At 36.5% G+C, this 21995-nt stretch overlaps 2 protein-coding genes across 5 annotated transcripts; both read left to right on the plus strand.

Moving 5' to 3' along the window:
• Positions 1–1291: 1291 nt before the first annotated feature.
• Positions 1292–7653, plus strand: LOC148849901 (Single hybrid motif superfamily protein). 2 transcript variants are annotated; one of them, XM_088943963.1, is made up of 6 exons: positions 1292–1804; positions 1923–1971; positions 2062–2188; positions 4530–4600; positions 4712–4784; positions 7088–7653. In XM_088943963.1, exons 1-6 carry the CDS (start codon positions 1612–1614, stop codon positions 7199–7201), a joined length of 627 nt encoding a protein of 208 aa, XP_088800089.1. In that variant the 5' UTR covers positions 1292–1611; the 3' UTR covers positions 7202–7653. The 2 variants fall into 2 exon arrangements, with proteins under 2 accessions (XP_088800089.1, XP_088800088.1); XM_088943962.1 differs by having other exon boundaries at positions 1299–1804; positions 6819–7406.
• Positions 7654–10080: 2427 nt separating this feature from the next.
• Positions 10081–20009, plus strand: LOC148849902 (uncharacterized). 3 transcript variants are annotated; one of them, XM_088943965.1, is made up of 6 exons: positions 10081–10464; positions 15973–16091; positions 17670–17727; positions 17875–17952; positions 18307–18372; positions 19718–20009. In XM_088943965.1, the coding sequence occupies exons 1-6, from the start codon at positions 10266–10268 to the stop codon at positions 19738–19740; spliced, it is 543 nt and encodes a 180-aa protein (XP_088800091.1). In that variant the 5' UTR covers positions 10081–10265; the 3' UTR covers positions 19741–20009. The 3 variants fall into 3 exon arrangements, with proteins under 3 accessions (XP_088800091.1, XP_088800092.1, XP_088800090.1); XM_088943966.1 differs by lacking the exon at positions 18307–18372; XM_088943964.1 differs by lacking the exon at positions 19718–20009 and having other exon boundaries at positions 18307–18637.
• Positions 20010–21995: the final 1986 nt, after the last annotated feature.

Consider the following 21995-nt stretch of genomic DNA (forward strand, 5'->3'; position numbering starts at 1 on the left):
TCTGGTCCGGTCCAATTTTGAAAACCATGGGTCAAAGTCTCAAATGATCAAACACTTGTATACGTTTTGGAAGTTTAAATACTGCATTAACATGTTTTGAAATTCGGGACGAAATTGAGACTATGCAATTTTCTGTTATCAATATCCATTTTTAACGTATAACATGGTTAGATGCAGAAGCCTGCGTTGGCAAATCAGATGCCGTCCATTTAATGCAAATCAGACGGTTATTGTAGTCTTCTTTATAGTTTAGTGCAAGGGGTGCCCACGGTTCGGTTGGGTGATTTTCTGGACCGAATCGATCTGTTCTATTTTTAAATTTAACCGAATCGAAACCAAACCGGTGCAACTGGTTAATTGGTCGACCTGTTTGGTTTTTCGGTTTTTTTATGTCCTCAAAATTAAAAAAAAAGGACTAAGTGAGAGGTGGTGATTTGCCAGTGCCAGACTAGTTGTCGATATGCCGAATGCTAGTTGGTGGTTGCTAATTTGCTGTCGAGAGAGAAGAGATTGAGTGAGAGCCGATGGTTTGAGAGAGAGTAAACAGAACTGAGATTGAGAGAGATGAGTGATTGAGATTGAGAGAGAAGAGACTGAGTGAGTGTCGAGTGAGAGAGAGAGACTGAGAGATGAGAGATTGAGAGGAGATGCCAAACGGTCTGAGAGAGAGTGAATGCTTCGAGCTTGAGAGTGAGAGAGTTAGAGAGATGACTAATGAGGGAATGAGAGCCGATGAACAGAACTGATTATTAAGAGAGATTAGAGTGAGAGACACTCACTTAGAGTGAGAGATATCATCGGTTGGAGGTTGTCGCCTTTCAGTAGGTCTAGCCCATTGGGGAAGAAGAAGAAGAGTCTGAGAGAGAACATAAAATAGAGAGTGAGACAGTTGGTTGGACGTGAAGCCGTCGGTGATTCAATCGGAGGGCGGAGTGCCAAAGGCCATCAATCCATTGGGGAAGAAGAGAATTGAGAGTCAGAGAGCGTGAGAGAGGAAGAACTTAGAGAGGTAGGAGGCCGATTATTAGGGATTCAATTTTAATTTTTAAATATATTATATACATTATAAAATATAAATATATATATATATATATATATATATATATATAACGGTTGTTCAATTAACCGTTGGTTTTTTTAATAGATTAACCGAAATCAAGCCAGAATTAACGGTTTTTTAATAATATCAAACCGAAACCAAATCGACTGATTCAATTAATCGTTTTTTGGTTTGGTTTCGGTCGATTTTTTCGGTTAATTTAGTTTTTCAGTTCTTTTTGCTCACCTCTACAATAAACGAGTTCACATCTCCGCCCCACAACGCCCCACTGCACATCTCATCATCGGAAGATGTTCCGAATACACGGCGGGGATGTGCTGTGGGGCGTTGTGGTGTGGCCCCTTGTGGGGCAGAGATGGCCCTGATTTTCGAGTGATAGTAAAATTTGACTGATAACTGGCAATTGGGTCCATCTGCGTCACGGCGTCAGGCTGTTAGCTACCGTGTTTGTGCTCCCCAGTCCCGAGATTTTGCCGAGATGGAATACTACACTCCGGGGAATAGTATTTGGCGTACGACCGCTCTCTCTGCTGCTTGTTAAGTTGGCCGTGATGGAAGAAGAAATAAACACTGGAAATTCATCTTCACCCCCTTATTCCGACCAGCAAGAGAAGGTAAAAGAAGAACAAGAGGTGGTGAAAGAAGAAGAAGAACTGCATAAGCTTCTGCTCCCGGATATTCGAGACCTCCCTCTGACTCCTCTCTCTGTGGTCGATTCTAACTACGTTAGCTTCTTTGCTCCAGGTTTCTCCATAAACAACTATATAGGACCCATTATGGACAAACTTCACCTTTCTCTCTCTCTCTCTCTCTCTCTCCCCTATAGTTTTTTTTTTTTTTCCTCATTGTCTTGTACTTGCAGATTTTATCAAGCCAGGACACGACCAGTACGTATATCGCCACGCTAACGGGTAAAGTTTTGATCTTTCCTGGTTGTCCGTCTTTGATGTAGTCCTTTTTCTTTCTAAATTCTCTTTTTTGGGTTTCGTTTTGATCTAAAGGCTATGCGTGATTGGTTTGGCTCCGACGCATGTGGCCTTGAAGGAGGAAGGCGGAGTTACGGCTATCGATTTCAATGTTGGGAAGTCTGACCGAAGCGCGATCAAGGTTACCGGGAAGCGTAAAAAGGTACCCTCTTTTCTTCTTCTTTTGATTGTCCTCTGAATGTTTGACGATTTTGCAGTAGACAATAAAACGGAAATATTGAAATACTAATTTCATGGCATAATCTTGTTTTTGTTTCCTTATTTTTCTGATTCTCGTGGTGACAAATATAACTTGATGAACTTCTTAAGTTAGTTTACAGGTCTAGGGTTTAGGGTTTAGTCTTCTGGATTGTCTGAATGAATCGATCTGTGCATATTTCTATTTCAATGACTCTATTAGTTCCATATTAGGTGAATTTTGCCATTAATTTTGTAGACAACCTCTCAAACAGTCGATATATGGAATTCTGAGACAGTGTGCTTGTGTTCGAACTAAGTTTCCTTGTGAGTTTCAGAACTCCAATGCTTGATCAGAGAACTACACTAGGGTGCTTTGTGGTCAGAAATGGCTGGTTATGACAACCTGCCATAGTTAGTGATAGTAACTGAAGAAGGGTGCCTTACACTGCACATAACCGCCATGCCTATTACCTTCATATTTTCATTTTCTTTTTTAGTTAATTGAAGGACACCCTCCTTATGGCCTTGATGAGTTTCAACTCGACATTTTGTAATTGTAACCCAAGCGGTTGACCAATTTTTTTTGGCCAAAAGGGTTAAAAGAAATGCTTGTCAGGAGCCCTTTATTATTTTAAAGTTTAAAATTTGATAATTCTTTTGGGGGCTAAAATGCACTGATTTTATTGAGAGAAGACAGTCTATCAGGTGTGAGAAAATACAAAAGGAGTAGGGCATTAGAGATCTTTGATACAGTAGGAAAGGGTGCAGCCCAGTGTGTTAGGCTCCTGCCAATGCCAAGTCTGGGGAGGAACAGATGTACGTAGCCTTACCCTGGCAGATATACAGAGAGGCTGTTTTCAAGATTTGAACCTTGGTCACCCAGGGTTAGGGGCAAACCAAAAGGGACATTGGTTAAAGCAGTAAGAAATGATTTAAGCACTCATAATTAACAATGAATATGGCATTAAACATAATGGACTGGCAAAACAAGATTCATGTAGCTGACCCCATATATTTGGGACAAGGCTTGGATGATGGTGATGGTGAGTGTTTTCTCACTATTTTTCTTGATGTTTTTCTTCTCTCAAAGTGAGGTGATAGTGAACTGATTGTTCTTCCTTGTTCTAATACAAAGAGGGATTGAGGTATTTGGTCTGATGTGCTAGTTACGAGTCAAGAAAGACAATGATTATGCAGATCATGATGTGTGAGAATGGTGATTACTCAGTTTTTCTGCTAAAATTTTTTATCTACAATTGGAAAGGAATGTTGCTCCTTCATTTGGACAGGTTAGTGACCGATATTTACATGCTGAAACAGTTTTGTTTTTGTTCTTTGTGATTATTTGGTGGTTGTGAGGATAGAATACCAGATTCTGGTGTTTGTTAATTGTTATTTTTTGAGTATACATGATGAAATGAAGTTTACAATTTTGTTGTTCTCTGATTTTATTCCTATTCAAATAACTCCAATTAAGTTGAATAGGAGCGACTATGCTGTATGGGCATAGTGTGTTAACTTTTCCTAACAGCAAAAGGAAAAGTGAAATACTTGACTGATAAGAAACCAGAATCTGGTAGTTCCATTTACTTTGAATGAAATACAGCGATCGTGCTGTATGGGCATATATCATTTACTATTTCTTGAAGGAAAATCTGTCTCCTAGAGGACCATTATCACTTAGAAAGCATGCATGAGTCTGCCTACCCATGAGTAAATCTTTCTTCATGGCCTTACTGGAGCAACAAGGATGGCAAGTTGTTATGCATAAGCATTACTTTGGAAGAAACGTTGTTATCATAAAAATGATGTAGATTAATTGTTAATTCCATCTATTGTATCCTTCTAGTGAGATACAGGCTCTGACCTTGATGAATGTACTTTAATATATCAACCATCCCATTAACCAGAATCTCTTTTGCAGATTATCACGTGGTATAGAGAGCCACTTTTTTCATAATGTATTACTTAATAACTAATGTTGGATCATTTTGTAATAATTTCATGTCTCTTTTGATGCTGGTTCTTGTTTGTCTTCACAAAATTTTTGTGCCAGATCTATATCATCTACTAATTCCTTTTACACCTACATTGCACATGAATGCACATGGTAGAGTTAAGCATGGAAGTAGTTTGCATTCAGAAAGTTTGACATGTTTTAAAGAATAATATTTCATATTTGACATGATATCATTTAACAGCCTTTCTTTTCAACTTTTTGGTGATATTATATGCATATGGATGATCTGAAACCTTATTTCAACATGCACAAGGTCTTAATATATAGATATGTTCTTATGCAGAATGCACAACACTTTGAACCCAACTCAGCTTTGTGTAAAGTGTGTACTAATGGTAATTTCTATATTGTGAGGTTAGATACTTTTTTCTTTCCTTTTCATTTTACCTATAAAATATAAAAAGAAAAACAAAGAGGGACAGAAAGTTGTTTTTAATGTTGAATAATTTTGGTGGCTTTTTTCAGATGTTGTGTAAAAGGCTCTCTACTGGAAGTGAATGAAAGGCTAATTAAGCAACCTGGATTGCTTAACTCATCGGTAAGAATTAGTCAATATATGCATATGAACATATGGGTTTAATTCAATTTCTTACCAAAAAAATATGGATTTAATTCAGTTTTTAATGCTCTGCTTTTTACTTGTTTTATTTTTTCAAAACCCGTTTGACCTGCTATTAACTTGGGGAAACCCTTGCAAACCACCTTTATGTAGTAACCTAGCCAGTTCTTAACAACCCTTCCGGATCACTGCTTCATCATATGTTATAAAATGACAATGAGAAGAGTTGAACTCATAACCTCTTATTTACAAAAGATTGTATATTACCATTAAGCTATAACACCATTTGTTTTTATTATGAAGGGTTGGGTAAGGGGAAGCTGTTTGTAGTAGTGAACGGCTGGGTCCTGCTTGTATCTTTGTATTGTAAATTTATTATTTCTCTCACATCAATAAAATGCTGACAAGTTACCAATAAAAGAATATCTATATCTATGGAAATCAGAAAAATAACCATTAAACCACAACCAATATACATGTTAATTTATATAATATATTATATATTTATATATATGACATCATGGGTCACTACGTCAACCTAGTGTTCGGACCACTTGACCTGTGACCTGGTGGCCTTTCTCATTTGGTAAATGGTCCAAATCTTCCAACATTGATTAGGTGGCTTTTCACTCAGAGAGAACTTTTTAATATTGCATTGCAACCTAATTAACTCCATATGACCCCCATCTTATATTTGTTTGAATTGCCTCTTCCCACTTAATGAACAAAAAAGCAACCTAGTACACAGGACATGATATCTTAAGCTGTTCATTTGGGGGGAACCATGTGATTTGGATTATCCATTTAGAAGTGTTGGAAATGCTGGAAGATACTTACAGTTCCCTATGGTTTGTTTTTTGGAAACAAATTTGAACGGTTTTCCTTCGAAGAGTTGATTTTTCTTTAACATTTGCAAGAAAGCATCATCCATAGATGGCTGTTCAGGTCTACCTAGAAATACTCAGACATAATAAAAGGACAGCCCAGTGCATGAGGCCCCCACCAATGTGGGGTCTGGGGGGGGACAGATGTACACAGCCTTACCCCTGTGCATACAGAGGCTTTTTTTTTCCAAGATTTGGACCCTGGTCACCCAGGTTGCAATGGAGTGACCCAACTGTTGTGCAAAGGCCCACCTTCAAATACTCAGACTTAATACTAGATACAAACTTTGCCATATGGAGATCATTTCTCTGTTATTGCATAACTGTGATATTAGCAGTTATTGATTGATTACTAATCAAAAAATAAAAAAGAAAGAAAGAAAGAAAGAAAGCACACACACAAACACACAGAAGAAGTTATCAGCTGATAGATATTAAGGTCTTCACATAACACCATTATCTCAGAACAGTACTCATCAACATGGTTTAAAGTATTGTTACACCCGATACGCACGAACAGGTGTATCAGGTGTTTCGCTACTTTATAAGTTTTTTATTTTAAGGTTTTTTTTTTCAAAATTGCATCAGGTCGGTTTTAAGCATGCCTACTCCCTGAAAATAGTCAAAGTCCAAAATACCCCTTATTTGGGGTTTCGGACAGCTACCGATATGATACGATATGCCCAATACGGGGCGTATTGTATCGAAATTTTGAACCTTGCTCATCATGTCATATATCACTATTGTAGAGTAAAAAGGACCAAAACAATTGTAATATTTTTTATCCATAAATATAGTTTCTTCACATGCTCACATATCTATCGAGATATACCCAAAAAGGTCAGACTGCTAGTAATATTTGGCTTGTGCTTTTGAGGATTCAGAATATATGGTGAAAGCACCAAAGAAAGGTGGTGAAAAGAAATTAGGGAGAATGACTGTTCAGCCCACCATCAGAATTCTTAGCCCCACTGTACAGTTGGGGTAGGTGCCAGCTTGGAATTGATGCCAATACACGGGCGGGTATTGGTGTTTAGGCTGGGGGGTTTGACATTTTAAATTGTTGTAAGTCTGCAGTGGGTGCATTGTACTTTTCTGACTCAAATCTTAACTTTGACTTTAAGAATAGGTGTTGGAAGTGGCTGCATGGAATCTATATCCCCTTGTATATCTACAGGATCCTTGCTACATTATGAGTGGAGAATTCTCTGATGTCCAAATCCTGATCCCATTGCATGTATACCCTGTTTTGACACTACCAAGGGGTTGGCTTTTGTCTTTCCTTCCAGCTAGTGAATGGCATTACATTAGTTTAGCCATTTAGAATGATAATCATTTCACGTTTTAGTGGTAATCATTTGTTCCACTTTCTCCTGCATTTTTATATTTGCATCACAGGCATCCAGAGAAGGATACATTGCAATTATCATGCCGAAGCCAACAGATTGGCCAAAAATCAAGTCTTCATTATTGAGCTTTGAAGACTACAAGAAGTTGAAAGATCTTTCCTGATTGATCGGATGATATTATTTTCTCTACCACTAATGGTTCACCTATCTGTGGGTTGGAATGCTCGGGTAAAAGTTTCCTGAGTTGAGTACAATAAAGGATCTGACTGAAGTTGCTAAATGATCTGGATAAACCATTTTTTTAAATTGATTTCTGATCCCTGGTTTCCAACAATCTGTTTCATCTTAAAACCCAAAATTTACAGGAATTCTCATGCTGTCTACTCACCTTTTCCCTATCCATTTTGAATTGTCATTTAGGAGTCTTTTCATAGTTTGTATTTTATTTAATGTTGCTTGCGTTGTTTTCTATTTAGATGCTTTGGAAGTTGTATTCTATGAGTTCCTTACTTTCCATAGACGTGGCATGAAGTGGGCAACAGCAGGCAGTGCTTAATTGCATGTGAAACGTGAAATGAAGGAAAACCAACCATTTTCTGCTTGTTTGGTTTAAAAGTATAGGACCAACATTATATTTGAAAATTTACTTTATGGAAAATTATAAGAAATATCATTTTCTTACAACCGCTGGCGCTACTCATTTTCTTAAAAAGCATTAACTTTCGAATGCCATTTTATATTAAACCCCTCGAATGCCATTTTATATTAATTCTGTACAAATCTTTCATTTTTTTACCATTAGGCTGTGTTTGGTTGCAGTGCAATTTTATTTGCACTGGCACAAATGCAAAGAAGTGCAAATGAAAAGAATGCAATTTCTTGTTTAATTTTGTTTTGGTTTTACTTTATTCTGCTTCTGATCTTATTTTACTTTATTTGTACTACAATCAAATAGAATAAGGTAAGCTTTGAAATAAAAATAAATCAGAAATTGCATCCATATCATTTGCACTGCCATAATTTTGCATTGCAACCAAACACAGCCTTAGGCGCAAACCAAATGGAGCTGCATTAAAAAGAAGAGAACAGAAAATGAAAATGATATCTAGACAACTAGACCCTAAATATAGCTTCTCTCCATCAAAGTGTTGTGAGATGAGTGATATATGGAATAGGGGAGATAAATAACTGTATCAGGAGTATTTTTGTCATATAAAAATAATATATTATAGGACATCGTGAATATTGTTGATTTCATTTGCTTTTGGAATCACCACATCAACAAAAAAAAAAAAAAACAAAGATATTTTCTTGAACTCTGTTTTTGTTTCCAAAGAAAAACAAGTTGCTTTTGTTTCATAAAACAATATATATTTTTTGAACCAACAAAATATTGGTTTTTAAAATACAAACAAAATTTTTAGTATAGATTATATGATTTATGGAACATGATGTTGAATGATGTTGAATAATGAATGAAAACACCTTTTGGAAATCAGATTCAAGAACATGTTTTTTGTTTTAGTTTTGAAAACAAAAAGAACAATTTATTTTAAAGTAAGATGGTTTCGATTTTTTTTTAAACCGACAACAACAACAACAACAACAAAAAAATCTCATTGTAGACCACATTCATTTGTCAGAATTGCTTTATGTAAAATAAAACGATCATAATCTGAAGCCAAAGCATTTTGAAGCCCTAAAGCACAAAGCCTAAACAAAACATGTTTTTGGTTTTTAAACAAGCTGGTTTTATTTCAAAATACAGTACATGTTTTTGAAACTATGAAGATAATGGTTTTTAAAACAAAAACAAATTTGTAGTAGTATAGAAATATGATTTTATGGAAGCAAAAAACACAAACAAACCAATAACATGTTTTTTTGTAATTTTGTTTTGAAAATCAATGTGCATCCAATCCAGTTGTTTCTGCTTTGTTTTTAGAACTTTGCGAAAAGGGAAAAAAAATTCACATTGGAGAATAGCTTCAAAGGCTACTACGCAAGATGTTGGTGCCTCTTTTGACTTTCTTTTCATGTGGAGAGAAGAGCTTCCAGTTTTTTTCTTTGTTCCATTCGTAATTTTTATTAGATATAATATATTGTTTGGGTAATTAAGGGATGTGTCACTTGGGTAGTGTTTGAGAGTGTTTAATCTGATAGTTTAAAAGTTATCCATGGGTAATGCTTTTGCCTGTGGATAATTTTTATTGTAAATGGACAAGCACAATGGGAACAAGTGGACAAATTTGGGTTTAGGAAGTACTCAGGACATTTTAGTCATTTTAAAGTACTAACAAATGATTGGAGGGTTAATTCAGATTTTAAAAATTTGTAAGGGATTAATAGTCATTTAAAATATAAGTTTGTGGTATTAATGGTATTTAAAAGGGAATTTTCAAAATATGGTCCCCATTTTATTATTGCAAATCCGGAGAAGCATAACTTCAAAAGGCCAAAGAAAAAATATATTTTATCCTATAAAATGCCTGAAATTATCCATAAAGAAAAGTTACTTTTATATATATATATATATATATATATATATATGAATAAATAAGTCCTATCATCATTCCAGATTTTGAGGGTCTTAATTTTTACTTTGAAGCATAAAAATATGTCTAGAAGATTAGATATTTTTTCAATTATTGTTGGCACATGGCACTCTTGGCAGTGCCATGTGCCAACAATAATGATAAAGTATGCAGGGTTTTTTGTAATTTATTCTAAATAATTTATTAGTTAAATTAAATGGAGAAGTTGATTTCTACCGCAGAATTATAAAAAATAAAAATATCTAAAACCCACACTCTATGCATCCATACCCTCCCATAAATTGACATCAATTCCAAACTGCCTACCCCAAATATACTTTGAACCTACAAATTCTGACCCTCGATTGAACCATCATTTTTCCTAAATTAAAAAAATAAATCAATATATAATATATTTATGGCCTGACACGGTCTGGGCCTAGCCACGAAACCTAAAGCCCAAGCCCGGAATCGTGTATCTAAACTGTAAAGCAGCGACAATGCCAGTATGCGAGATGCGACATCCTCATTTGAGCATGTACGCACCCCTGGGCCTTTAAACAATCATTCTTTTCATCCACTTCTCGAAATGTTTCACTCTTCCTCTGTTATTAAAACAATAAAAATACCAGAGCTTCTCTCTCTCTCGTGGTAGTGAGTAATAGCATTTGAAGATTCCATTCCGGTTCTGCCATGGCATTTGCTCATCATTCACTCGCCGTGTCCGTGGACGGTTCAAACCCTCCGAAAGTATCGATTTTCATGTCATCTTCTTCCACTGCCAATACTGCTTCTCTCTTCTCGAATAATTTCTCTTCTTCTCTTCGGACAAAGACCAAAGAACGCAAGTTATCACTCTTTTCTAGGTTCAGTAAAATCGCACTTACAGAAGGTACTCTTCTTCTCTTTCAGTAACCACGTTTCTTCCTTCGTCTTTTTCTTAACTGAGGACTGTCCATCTTCTGTTTCATCTTCAATGTATGGAGGTAGTTAAGGCTAGTTTCTTTTGTTCTTTAAAGTTAGAGATTTGATTTCATGATTTTGTCTGTATTATGTCATTAGTGTGGGTTTAAGTTGAAATGGTTGGCACTAGGCAGGCCTCTGATCATACTTTGAAATGGTTTTTAGGTCATCATCATCCAAACCTTATCCCAGCTATATGGGGTCGGCTACATGAATCCCGTTTCGCCATTCCGTTCTCTTTAATGCCATATTGTCCCAAAGTTAAGGGCTTTCTGCTTCTACTTTTCACTTGCTTTTTGTTGACAGAACTGTTTAGATAAAATGAAAATGGCGAATGTTGATTCAAACTAGTAAAACCAAGCGAATGCTGATCCAAACTCCTAAGATACTACAGAAAAGTGAAAACCGTGGTGCATTTGGGATGTCGAATATTCTAAGTTTAAAGTTACTCCGGTAAACTTAAAAACTGTGGCGTTTGGATTATCTACTGCAAACAGTGAAAAATTTTGGGGTTTATAAGTCTGCTAATTGATTTTCATGCCCTGATCTATGACTAGAAACTCACAGTTCATGTTTCCTTTTTCTTCTTTTCTTTTGTTGTTGTTTTTTTTAGAACATCCCTTTATTGAAATATATCAAAGAGCAAGTATAGCTCATGTATGGTGATAATCTATGTACTGTGGTATTTCAAAACAAATTTTATCTTCTGTGCTGAAAAAAGTGTCATGAAAAAAACGAGGAAAAGTGTGATTCTCAATATTCCTAAAATTTTTGTGGACAGACAGCCAAAGAGTGCATGATTGCTGTTTCCCTAGAACCATCTCCTTGAGTTGAGAGAAGAGCTTAAAAATATGCGCATATCTTTCTTCCAACCTACTTAAAATCTTATGATTTTATGATTCTATGATTTGCATCATGAATGCAAAGGGTTTTTATTTGAATCCTGCGATTTGATTCATGGAGCTTACAATTTATATGATTCAAGTAAGAATTAATTCCCTACTAGGCCATTTCTTTACTAACTGATGGTGGTTCAGTTGATATGGTCTCTGGCTTGGTGTAGCGGATCCCATTGCCACCACAGGTTGGGGGGGGGGGGGGTTTGGGTATGGAGGATGGGCTACCCATAGCCCCATGAAGCGAAAAAAAGGAAATGCTGGCTCATTTCTGTGTTTCTTTTAAGTTTTTCCAAGGGACACTTGTTTTTAACCCCTTACTACAAAATGATTTATTTAGATTATTTAAGGCCTTTTAGAAACTATATTAAGTTTCCTTCCATCATATGTAGGTTAAAGAGCCCTTGCATGTGGATTATTTGACTGTCAAACCTGATCATATCGTCTTAGGCTTCTAGTGGGCAAGTGGTAAAGTCTATTTTTTTTAGGTACATATATGGTAGATATAGATTAAAAATAGGGTAAAATCACTTCCCTCTCTCTCTCTCTCTCTTTATATATATATAGGGTAATGGCCCTTGCAGTAGTGATTATTGGGTCTTGATTATCATGCCTTCTTCTAACTTAATCCAAGATTATTCATAATTAGAACTTTCAGTAAGATGATATCAATATTAAGAGGAATATTGAACCCATCTCAGTGTTTAGAGCTTCCTCAGTCAACAAGCTGGTGTGGGAAGGTAGTAGTGGGGAATCAATCGCAGAGATTAAGTCAGTGGCAACATCCTTTTATAAAAATCTCTATAAGGAAAATTGGACCCACAGACCCTTTCCTATAGACCTTCCTTTCAAGCAGCTGAGTGAAGATCAAAAACTTTGGCTTGAGAGACCCTTCACAGAGGAGGAAGTTAGGACAACAATTAAGAAGTTAGAAGGTGATAAATCGCTAGGGCTGAATGGTCTTACAAACCTCTTCTACTTAAAATGCTGGGATTTTGTGAAAAAAGACTTGATGAATGTGTTTCAGGCTTTTCATTCAAATGCCTCTCTACAAAGAAGTTTGAATGCCACATTTATTACTCTTATTCCAAAGATTGAAGGGGTTGTGAATATCAAGGATTTTGGACCAATTAGCCTCTTGCACAGTTTTTATAAGATCCTGGCTAAAGTTCTGGTAGAAAGAATGAAAGGGGTGTTAGGCAGTATAATTTCTAATAACCAAAGTGCATTTGTTCCGGGGAGGTAGATGATAGATTTAATTCTCATTGCTAATGAACTGATAGATTCCAGAAGAAGAGAGGGAGCTCCGGGTGTGATTTGTAAACTTGATGTTGGGAAAGCCTATGACCATGTCAATTGGAATTGCCTGGATCTTGTGTTGTTAAAAATGAATTTTGGGCAGCAATGGAGAAACTGGATCAGAGTTTGTATTAAGTCCCCTAAATTTTCAATCCTAATTAATGGGCAATCTACAGGGTTTTTGGTAGTTCCAGAGGCTTGAGACAGGGTGGTCCCCTCTCTCCTTTGTTGTTCATCTGTGTTATTGGAAATCCTCACTCTTTTTAGCAAGAAGGCAACAGATTCTGGTTATTGGGAAGGATTTGTAATCTCCCTTGATAAGGAAAAGGTCAATATCCTCCAATTTGCAGATGATACCCTATGTTTTGTTGATGCATCTCTGGTTCAGTTGGAAACAGTGCTTGGAATTCTGAGCTGGTTTGAAGTGGTGTCTGGTCTCAAAGTCAATCCGGGTAAAAGTCAGATTATCCTAGTGGGCCAAGTTTCAAATTTAGAAGAATGTGCAGAAGTGATAGCTTGTTAAATCGAATTCCTCCCGGTAAAGTATTTGGGGCTGCCTTTCGGGGCAAAATGCTCTTCCTCCTTGACTTGGGTTTCAATTATTGAGAGAATGGAGAAAAAAATTGGCTTCTTGGAAGGCAAAATATTTGTCATTTGGGGGTAGAGTGACGTTGATTAAGAGTACCCTTTCTAACCTCCCCACTTATTTTCTCTATCTTTTCCCCATCCCAAACAAAATAGCGAATAGGATCGAGCAAATTCAGAGGAACTTTTTATGGAGGGGATGGGAAGATGAAAAGAAGATTCACCTTGTAAAGTGGGAGTAAGTGTGTCTCCCTAAGGAAGTTGGTGGGCTGGAAATAAGAAATCTGAAGAAATTTAACTCAGTCCTTCTCAGTAAATGGTTGTGGAGATTTTCTACTGAAAGGAATGCCTGGTGGAGAAACCTTGTTGCTGCGAAGTATACGGTGGAGTGGGGTGATTGGAGATCTAGGGAACTTCATCCAAGCTGGGGCAGATCTCTTTGGAGGGCTCCTTGGCAGATGCTTTCCCTCTCCTTTTCCAAATTTCTGTGAATCAAGAATCTTCAGTAGCTGAGAATTTTAATTTTTCTGGTGGTTCCGTTGTTTGGACCCCTCTTTGTAGGAGAAGTTTGTTTGACTGGGAGTTGGATGAGTATGTGGAGCTGTTGGGGCAACTTCAAAATCAGAAGATAGATATGAGTCTGGAGGATGAATGGAGCTGGAAATGGAATTCAGACGGCTGCTTCTCTATAAAGTCCCTGGTCCTTAAGCTGAACAATTCAGGTCAGTTGGATTTCCCTGCCAACCAGATTTGGAACCCAATTAGTCCCTCCAAGGTTAATTTTCTGGTTTGGACAATGGCTCTTGATAAATGTCTGATTAAAGCTAATCTGGAGAGGGGTAGCATTCAGATTCTGGATCCTTCTTGTGGTTTGTGTGGATCTCTTGCAGAAACTACAGAGCATTTGTGTATTCACTGCCCAATTTCCTTCATGGTTTGGGGGCACTTTCTAAAGGCTTTGGATATTAGTTGGGTTATGCCAAGATCAGTGAAGGAGTGTTGGGCTGTTGGAGAATTGAGGGCCTCAGAAAGAAAGGAAAGCTTGTATGGAGTACCATTCCTGCAGCTGTGTTGTGGTCCATTTGGGCTGAGAGAAACAACAGAATCTTCTGTAGTAAATCTAAAAGTCCGGATGAAGAAGTGCAGAGAGCTGTGGGCAAGTTAATCTCTTGGGTGTTGGTTACTGAGGAGTTCAAACATCAGAATTTGGCTCTTTTGTTTAGTTCTCAGTCCTGGATGAGTTTGTAATTTGATTTGTACCCAGGCAGTCTTAGTGGTCTGGGTTTTGCTGTATTAATTCTCTTTTTTTTGTGTTGAATAAATTACATTACCTTTTTTCCAAAAAACGAGATTGCATCTCTAGTAAAGCTGTTTTTAGCAATGTTGTAAGACTCAAACCATATTGGACAGTTGAATTGTAACCTGGTGAGCCAGTGACCTTTCTGGGTCCTGGTTAAATGATGATTTTCATGCTAACCATCTGGTTAACTGTTAAAACCGTGACCCAGTGAGCATTCTGGTTTTATGTCCGGTCTGAATCTTACAATACCGGTTGACTGATGCTACTGCCCTGCTGCTAACAAACTGGTATAATGGTTTTTGTGGCTACTTGTAATGGGGGTAAGAGAGTGTGACAGAACTTGGTACATTGCCGGCATTGCTCTTATTCAAGGTAACAATAACTAAATGATTCAAAATTTCCTTGTCAGAGTTAATGCTTGCAGAACGACATGTTGAAAGAACTTATCTTTAAGCTCTAAGCATCTAGTAAGGTTAGCATACAACCATTACTTGAAATTTCATTTTGACTTTGGTCAGCTAATTTTGAGAATGGTTGACAATTAGAACTTCTGATCTCACTTACGGAGTCAAAAACGGTGAATGAAACAGATTATAGCAGAGATAATTTGCCACCTGTAGTTTACAATGCTCAGCCTCCTATCAGGTTGAGCTTATTGTTCCTAAATATCAGCTTTTGAGGTTTATGCCAAGAATTTAAGTACTTTGACTTTTTTTTTTTTTTACTTCTTCTTTTGATCTATGAATTTTACATTTCTGTTTTTCTATTTTCTATTTTTCTTGTTGAACATTGTTGTTCTTTTTCCTTGTTTTTTATTTGCAACAACCTGTTCATCCATTGCACTGTCTCCTCTCCTATTTGGACGCATTTTTTTATCTTCCTTGGGCTTATCTTGGGTCATGCCAAATTCTGTGTTGGACCTGTTATGGTGTTGGGACCTCCAAGGTTTAAGCTGGCAAAAAGTGTTTGGTTGGCTATTCCTGCACCAGTGATTAGTAGTATCTGGACAGAAAGGAATAGAAGGATTTTCCAGAATAGTATTAAAGATTCAGACTGTCTGATTTCTTATACTTTTGGCAAGCTGGTCTCTTGGATTGCGGTTGCAAAAGTTCTCCAAACCTCAATTCTTGGGGCTCAGCTGAGGACCAGAAATCTGCAAGAATTGTAATGTGATTTAGAGCTTTGATCTTGTATATTTGTCTCCTCTTTTGGGATTGCTGTTGTAATCTCTTGATCATTTTCTAATAAAGTTACTTTACCCTTTCTTAAATAAATAAATAAATAAATAATTGGTGATTGCACTCTCTGTCTTGAATAATGACTTGTTTCTAACACCCTCTGCTTCAATTGTTTCCAGCAAGAGCAAAGGAGCAAGAATCTGAAACAAGCTTAGCTGCAGATGCTTTTACTAATTTCAAGCATCTGCTCCTTCCAATCACTGATCGGAATCCATATCTTTCTGATGGGACAAGACAGGTGCTTCTTTCTTTATCAACACAGCTTCTGTCATATTTATTTTTACTTGGTAAATTGCTATTGTTCAATCAAAACATTAATTTTTTTTTGGTATAAAAATGGATCCTGTTAGAAGGATGTTTGTCATTATCCATCAAATTTGAGTTTATATATCTTTTTAGCACTTTCCTTCCCAATTTACATTTTGGATCTCCCTAAAGTTCTTGTTAAAGAAGATGATTAACTGAATTACTTAGAGTCTGTTTGCATGCCACCTGGAATGAAATGATTTTATTTTCATTCACCCATTACTTTTTAGCAAGGTTTAAAATGACAGTATTGGTGGTAATGTCGGTCATCCAAATATAGGAAACATGTTGGAAATATCGATAGAAATATTGTAAAAATTATAGACATGGTGGTAATATGCAAAAATATAGATGATATTTTATGAAATGGTAAAGGAAGCATAGACACATTTTTAAATTATTATCTTGTTCCAAATCATTAAACAAAGCTAAAAAATAGGGTTATAAACAAAATAATACATTGCGAAGTTGCCCTGTAAACCTTAAGATAAGTTGAATCAAAGTTTAAACTCATAGAAAAGCAAATGATTCTTACAGATCAACCAAACAATCTATTACACAAACAAAAACTAATATTTAACATGTTTGAAATGAATATTGAGCTGGATCAAAGTGGTACTTATGTACATTATGTAGGTAATAAAATTGCTACAATATTGTCACCAAATTATGTTACAATACTGTCTCTTGTGCTCGAAAATAGTGTTGGTAGTGTTCATTGGGGGATATGTCAATTCAAATAAAATTTCATGTCACCTATCCACAGAAATGGAAATATATTGTGGAAATTTTAGGAAATTTATGGACATTTTAAACCATGCTTTTTAGAGCTTCATTCTACCATTGGGAAAGAAGGTGGTTAGTCAATTGACTGGTCAGTTGAGGGGCACACCTACTGCACAAGTAACTAGTTGATCAATACCCATAAGTCGGTTTTGGGCATACCTATTGTTATGAACAACAGTTGCTTTGTCATATCTGATCATATGTGGTTAGGTAATGGTGCATGGAATAAGAATGCCTAAAATAAATATTTATAAAAAAAATGCCTAAAATAAAGAAATAGCAGAGTGATTCTTTTAGGTCTTTTTTTTTTCTTCAAAAGCAATCTCTTAGTTCTTCTTCTTCTTCCAAAAAAAAAAAAAAACGAAAAATCTTTTAGGTCTTTTTTTGACAGTTCTCTGGTATAGACGAGGGGATGATATCAAATTTAACAAATACTCAACTCAACCAAAGCCCACCCAAGTTGCACACTTGCAATCCTATTAGAAGATAGTCTTAATATATGTTGACATGTTTGGTGCTGACAACTTTCAAAACAAGTGAGTTTGCTATTTGGGGGAAAGCGTGTACACAATAGGTCTATGATTTACATAGGGAAAGTGTGTACACAATAGGTCTATGATTTACATATACTATCTGTAAGAGTTTAGAGTTGGTTATACTTGTATCCTTTAGACATATAACTCTTACTGCTTTCTTACCATAATTTTCAATCTTCTGTTGCCAGGCTACGGCAACTACTGCTGCTTTAGCAAAGAAATATGGGGCAGACATAACAGTAGTTGGTATACTTGCAACTTCATTCTGCACTTTTTTCTCTTTCATGTTATGGAAAACATGAAACATAAACTGTAGAAGTACTTCTTGTTTTGGTTACTGGACCTTTTGAGTGCAGGATTTCAGTAGATATGGAAACTTGGTGTTTATTGCAGTTATTGATGAGAAGCCAAAAGAATTGTTTCCAGAGCATGACACCCAACTATCTAGCATCAGGTGGCATCTCTCTCAAGGTTGGCTCCTTACTTCCTTTTGATGTTGATCTTACCTCTTATTTTTATCGTGCTTGAACAAACAACTTAGTATTGGATACCAATTACTTGGGCACAATCTCTAGTGAAGCTGTGGCTTTTCTCACCTAAGCAACTTTGACCCAGTCTAGTCATTGCGAATCAAGAGCCATTTGATTTTGATTTACCTTAAATCAGTTAGCTCTGTTCACCGGTGGCTGTTTAAGAGTTATATGCATACGGTATAACATTATTCATAAAAAAAAATGCATACCATCCTCTTGAGATTCTATACTTGGATATAGTTATCAAATTCTTAGTAACTTATTGTACACCAAACTGGTCTCTTTTAACTAGGTGGATTCCAGGAATACCAGTTGATAGAGCGACTAGGGGAGGGGAACAAACCAACTGCCATCATAGGTGAAGTTGCTGATGACTTGAATTTGGATTTGGTAGTGATAAGCATGGAATCCATCCACTCGAAACACATTGATGCAAATCTCTTGGCTGAGTTCATCCCATGTCCTGTGCTTCTTTTGCCACTCTAAGTGTGGCTACTCACCTTTTTTTTTTTTTCGAGAGAGAACTCACCTCTACTACTTACTTCCATGTAAAAAGTTACTAGTCTCATTTTGTGAATCTATAAATCTATAGGATACATGATACTATCGCATGTTTTATGTTCCCCACAGGTTTCCTTTCTTTTTGTTCGTCTGTCTGTTCTCCATCTTTGTGGTTCTTTGCTTCATTGTTTTCTCTGAGGGTCCGTTTGGTTTACAGTTGGAATCGGAATCGGAATGGTTCATTCCCATAGTCTGTTTGGTTCAGACAGGAATGGGAATGAGAATTGGAATTAGCAGGAATGGCATTTCATTCCCAAGGGAGGGGTAAGGAATGGCCATTCCCTCAAATGGGGGAATGCCATTTCAGCAAGAATGGGAATGTGATTCCGATTCTATCCAATCAAACAGTTAGAATTGGAATAGCCTATTCCGATTCTGATTCCAGACCCCTATTCCAGTGAACCAAACGGGGCCTAAATATATCTCATTGGACTACAGTTTTGCTGGTTGTTCTAGATCCGTAACTGTATTACAGAACTGTAATGAGGTAGGGGGCATTACTTTTCTTACCAAACAATGAAAGTTATCTTAGCCCCCTAGATTTTTTTTTTTTCTTTTTTGTTCTTTTTGTGTGTGTGCATCAATCTTGGGGCTTGGGCTTGATTTTCCAAGGTTTGAGATAGGTTGGACCAAGTATATCATAACAGTAGTGTCCTATCAGGCTGTGTTTGGTTTGACAAAAAATAAGAGAAATAGAAAGCTGAAGGAAAGTTCTTAATAAAATTTGTAAAATTCCCCAAGAACTTTCTTATTTTCTTTCAACCAAACACAACCTTAAGGTTGGCTATGAATTGGCAATTGGAGGTTTCGGTTCCACCAAAACAGGGTAGGGTACATTACTGGGGCAAGTAAAGTTTTCTGTGTACTGTTTGAGATTAGTGGGAAATTGCAACCTAAATATTTGGTGCCTTGTTTCTTTGGTTCATACCAAGTGGTCTAATTGCTTTTAACTTTTTTAGGGGTGTTTCCTAATAGCCGCAACATTTTGTGTTTTATGTTTAAATGTTTAATTGTGTGGTTAATGTTGGGAAATGGGGTCACTGTAACTTTGGAGGAAAAGCTTTGAGGCGCGTCTGAAGATACTGTCTTTAGAACGTTATTTGTCTCTACTTATTTTCATTGAGTTTGCTGTTGGGTTACAGGTAAATCTGTTCTTAGAATATAACAGAGCTTTGGGCGAGAATCTGCAACTAGCAAAGTTGAAGAATCTTCGAAGAAACCTTCTATGAGACTGTAGTAGGCTGGACTAAGAGAGAGAGTGTGAATTTCGAAAAAGCCTTCTTTGAAATCTGATTCATGTTCCTTAAATAGTTTATGAAGAGGTATAAAGAAAAATGTAGGTGTTGGTTTAGAGAAAGCATCTTGAATAGTCACAATTTCAAACATTGTAACTGTTTAAAAAGTAGTTAACAATTAATGATTATTAACTTTGAATTGTGCCTCTTGATCACACCCATTGATCTCATCAACGATGATCAACGATCAACAAAGTGCATCTCTAAAGCGTCTCATTGCGTTGATCAAACCCCCATACTCTCCTTTACTATTTTTAAGAAGTGTAAATCATCTCCTATTAAAATACCAAAAACAAAGCTTATAATTTTCCAATGTGGGACAAGTTCAAAACTAGGTTTTGTAAGAAAAATTAATTTTCCAATCAAGTGTGCATGTGCAATTTCTCATATAATTGATCAATCAAACCCATTGGATTTAATCTCTTATGAGATTAAAATCCAATAGTTAAGTGGTCTATGTGCTTTACACACGTATCATGTATCTGTCACTGATGATGTAGAAAATGTTGCTTTTAAAAGAAGCTTCATAAATGGAGCCCAAATCATATGTAGACCCAACAGTTTTCTGCCAATAAGAGAATTATTCTTAATTTATTTCATTTGTATTGCAATCAAATAAAATAAATTTAAATTTGATACAAAAATAGATCAAAGTTTATATCAAAATCATTTGCATTGCTATAATTTTGCATTGCAACCAAACACTGCTATAATTTTGCATCATTGCAAATTTATTTGCATTGCAACCAAACACAGTGTCTTGTCCATCTCTGCGATTTGTACACATACCCAGCATTAGCCCATGTCATATCCCTATTTGTACGTTGCTTAAGTTATAAGCCTTCAGAGAGTATGAAAACCAGAATCCTGCCTGCACCATTGGGGGGTAGGGGATTATGGGTTTGGGGGATAGGTTACCCCTTTGGAAGAAAGAAAAAAAAAGAATGTTGCCATTTCCAAGATTGTTTAGGGCCCTTCTCTAAAGGGCAGGTGAACAAACAAACTCGGGTATGTTTGCACTTTGCAGAGATCAAGTGGTTTGGAGTCTTTGGACTAGCGTAGGAGGTTTTCGGTCTTCTTATGGCTTTCCATTTTTAAGCTTCTATGCCTTTTCTTTTTGGGTGTATATGCGTGCAATGATGGGTGTTGGATTTTGGTGCTTTTAGTTTTTTCCCTAATATGGTAATGGAACTTAGAAGGGTGTCAATGGGTCGGTTTTGGACTGGACCCCATTCAGTCCAAAACTAATTTGGATAGATTGGATGGACCAATAAGATATATTGGATTGGATCAATTCAGTCCAAATTATTTATTAGATTGGATTGGACCTGGTTTAACTGTAATAAATTTATATCTGGTCCATTGATATAAAATAAGAATGTAAGTGTCAATGAACTGGATTTGGATTGAAACCAATCTAAATTAAAACGAATATGAACAAATTGAACGGTCCAGACATTGAATTGGACTGGTCTAAAATGGTCCAGAATATTCATTTGATTGGATTGGACCTGGTTTATTTGTAATGAATTCACACTAGACTGGACCGGATTGGACCACATCCAGTCCAATTGACACCCCTACTTAGAAGCACCTCTTGATGCTCCGTTTCTACCCTGTAACCTCTTGAGCTCAAATCAGTTAAACAAGCTTTCAAAGTACCTGGCGGATTATAATCGGGTGGTGGATAAGAATCAAGACATACGGATCTTTCCATGATTCTGCCGCTTCCCCAAATCAGGCAAATGCCATCAATAAGGCCTAGAGGATTGACATGAACGGTTAAAATTTAAACGTGGATCCTCCGTTGGATGTTAATAAAGTTTAGATTGGTCACATTGTAATTGCATCTGAACGAACCTCGCCAACAAGGAGCTAGGCACGTTCCAGGAAAATGCTAGTGAGGACTCATTCTGGTGAGAACTTTACGCATTGCGGTGTCCGGTGTGTATATATGAAACCATATAAATACAAGGTTGCATGGAAATCTTGGCCTAATGAACAAGAAAATAGAGCGAAATACAAGTTTGATACTACCTGATCAACATAATTAAGGGCAAATCTGTTAATGTACCCCTAAGTTTTATGAAATTGCACGTTTTTATAAAATGCTAATGAAGACTCA

Source organism: Nelumbo lutea, chromosome 5 (genome assembly GCF_056320005.1).
Source record: "Nelumbo lutea isolate HS-2025 chromosome 5, American lotus-T2T, whole genome shotgun sequence".
NCBI classification, from domain to species: Eukaryota; Viridiplantae; Streptophyta; class Magnoliopsida; order Proteales; family Nelumbonaceae; genus Nelumbo; species Nelumbo lutea.

What these genes read in the sequence shown, in the direction of transcription:
- LOC148849902 (XM_088943964.1), top strand. Translation starts at nt 10,266, where the DNA reads ATGGCATTTGCTCATCATTCACTCGCCGTGTCCGTGGACGGTTCAAAC. An exon ending in TTTCTGATGGGACAAGACAG is followed by an intron (nt 16,092 to 17,669) that starts GTGCTTCTTTCT and finishes TTCTGTTGCCAG; the next exon opens with GCTACGGCAACTACTGCTGC. An exon ending in GGCAGACATAACAGTAGTTG is followed by an intron (nt 17,728 to 17,874) that starts GTATACTTGCAA and finishes TGTTTATTGCAG; the next exon opens with TTATTGATGAGAAGCCAAAA.
- LOC148849901 (XM_088943962.1), top strand. Translation starts at nt 1,612, where the DNA reads ATGGAAGAAGAAATAAACACTGGAAATTCATCTTCACCCCCTTATTCC. An exon ending in GGTAATTTCTATATTGTGAG is followed by an intron (nt 4,601 to 4,711) that starts GTTAGATACTTT and finishes GGCTTTTTTCAG; the next exon opens with ATGTTGTGTAAAAGGCTCTC. An exon ending in CTGGATTGCTTAACTCATCG is followed by an intron (nt 4,785 to 6,818) that starts GTAAGAATTAGT and finishes CTTTAAGAATAG; the next exon opens with GTGTTGGAAGTGGCTGCATG.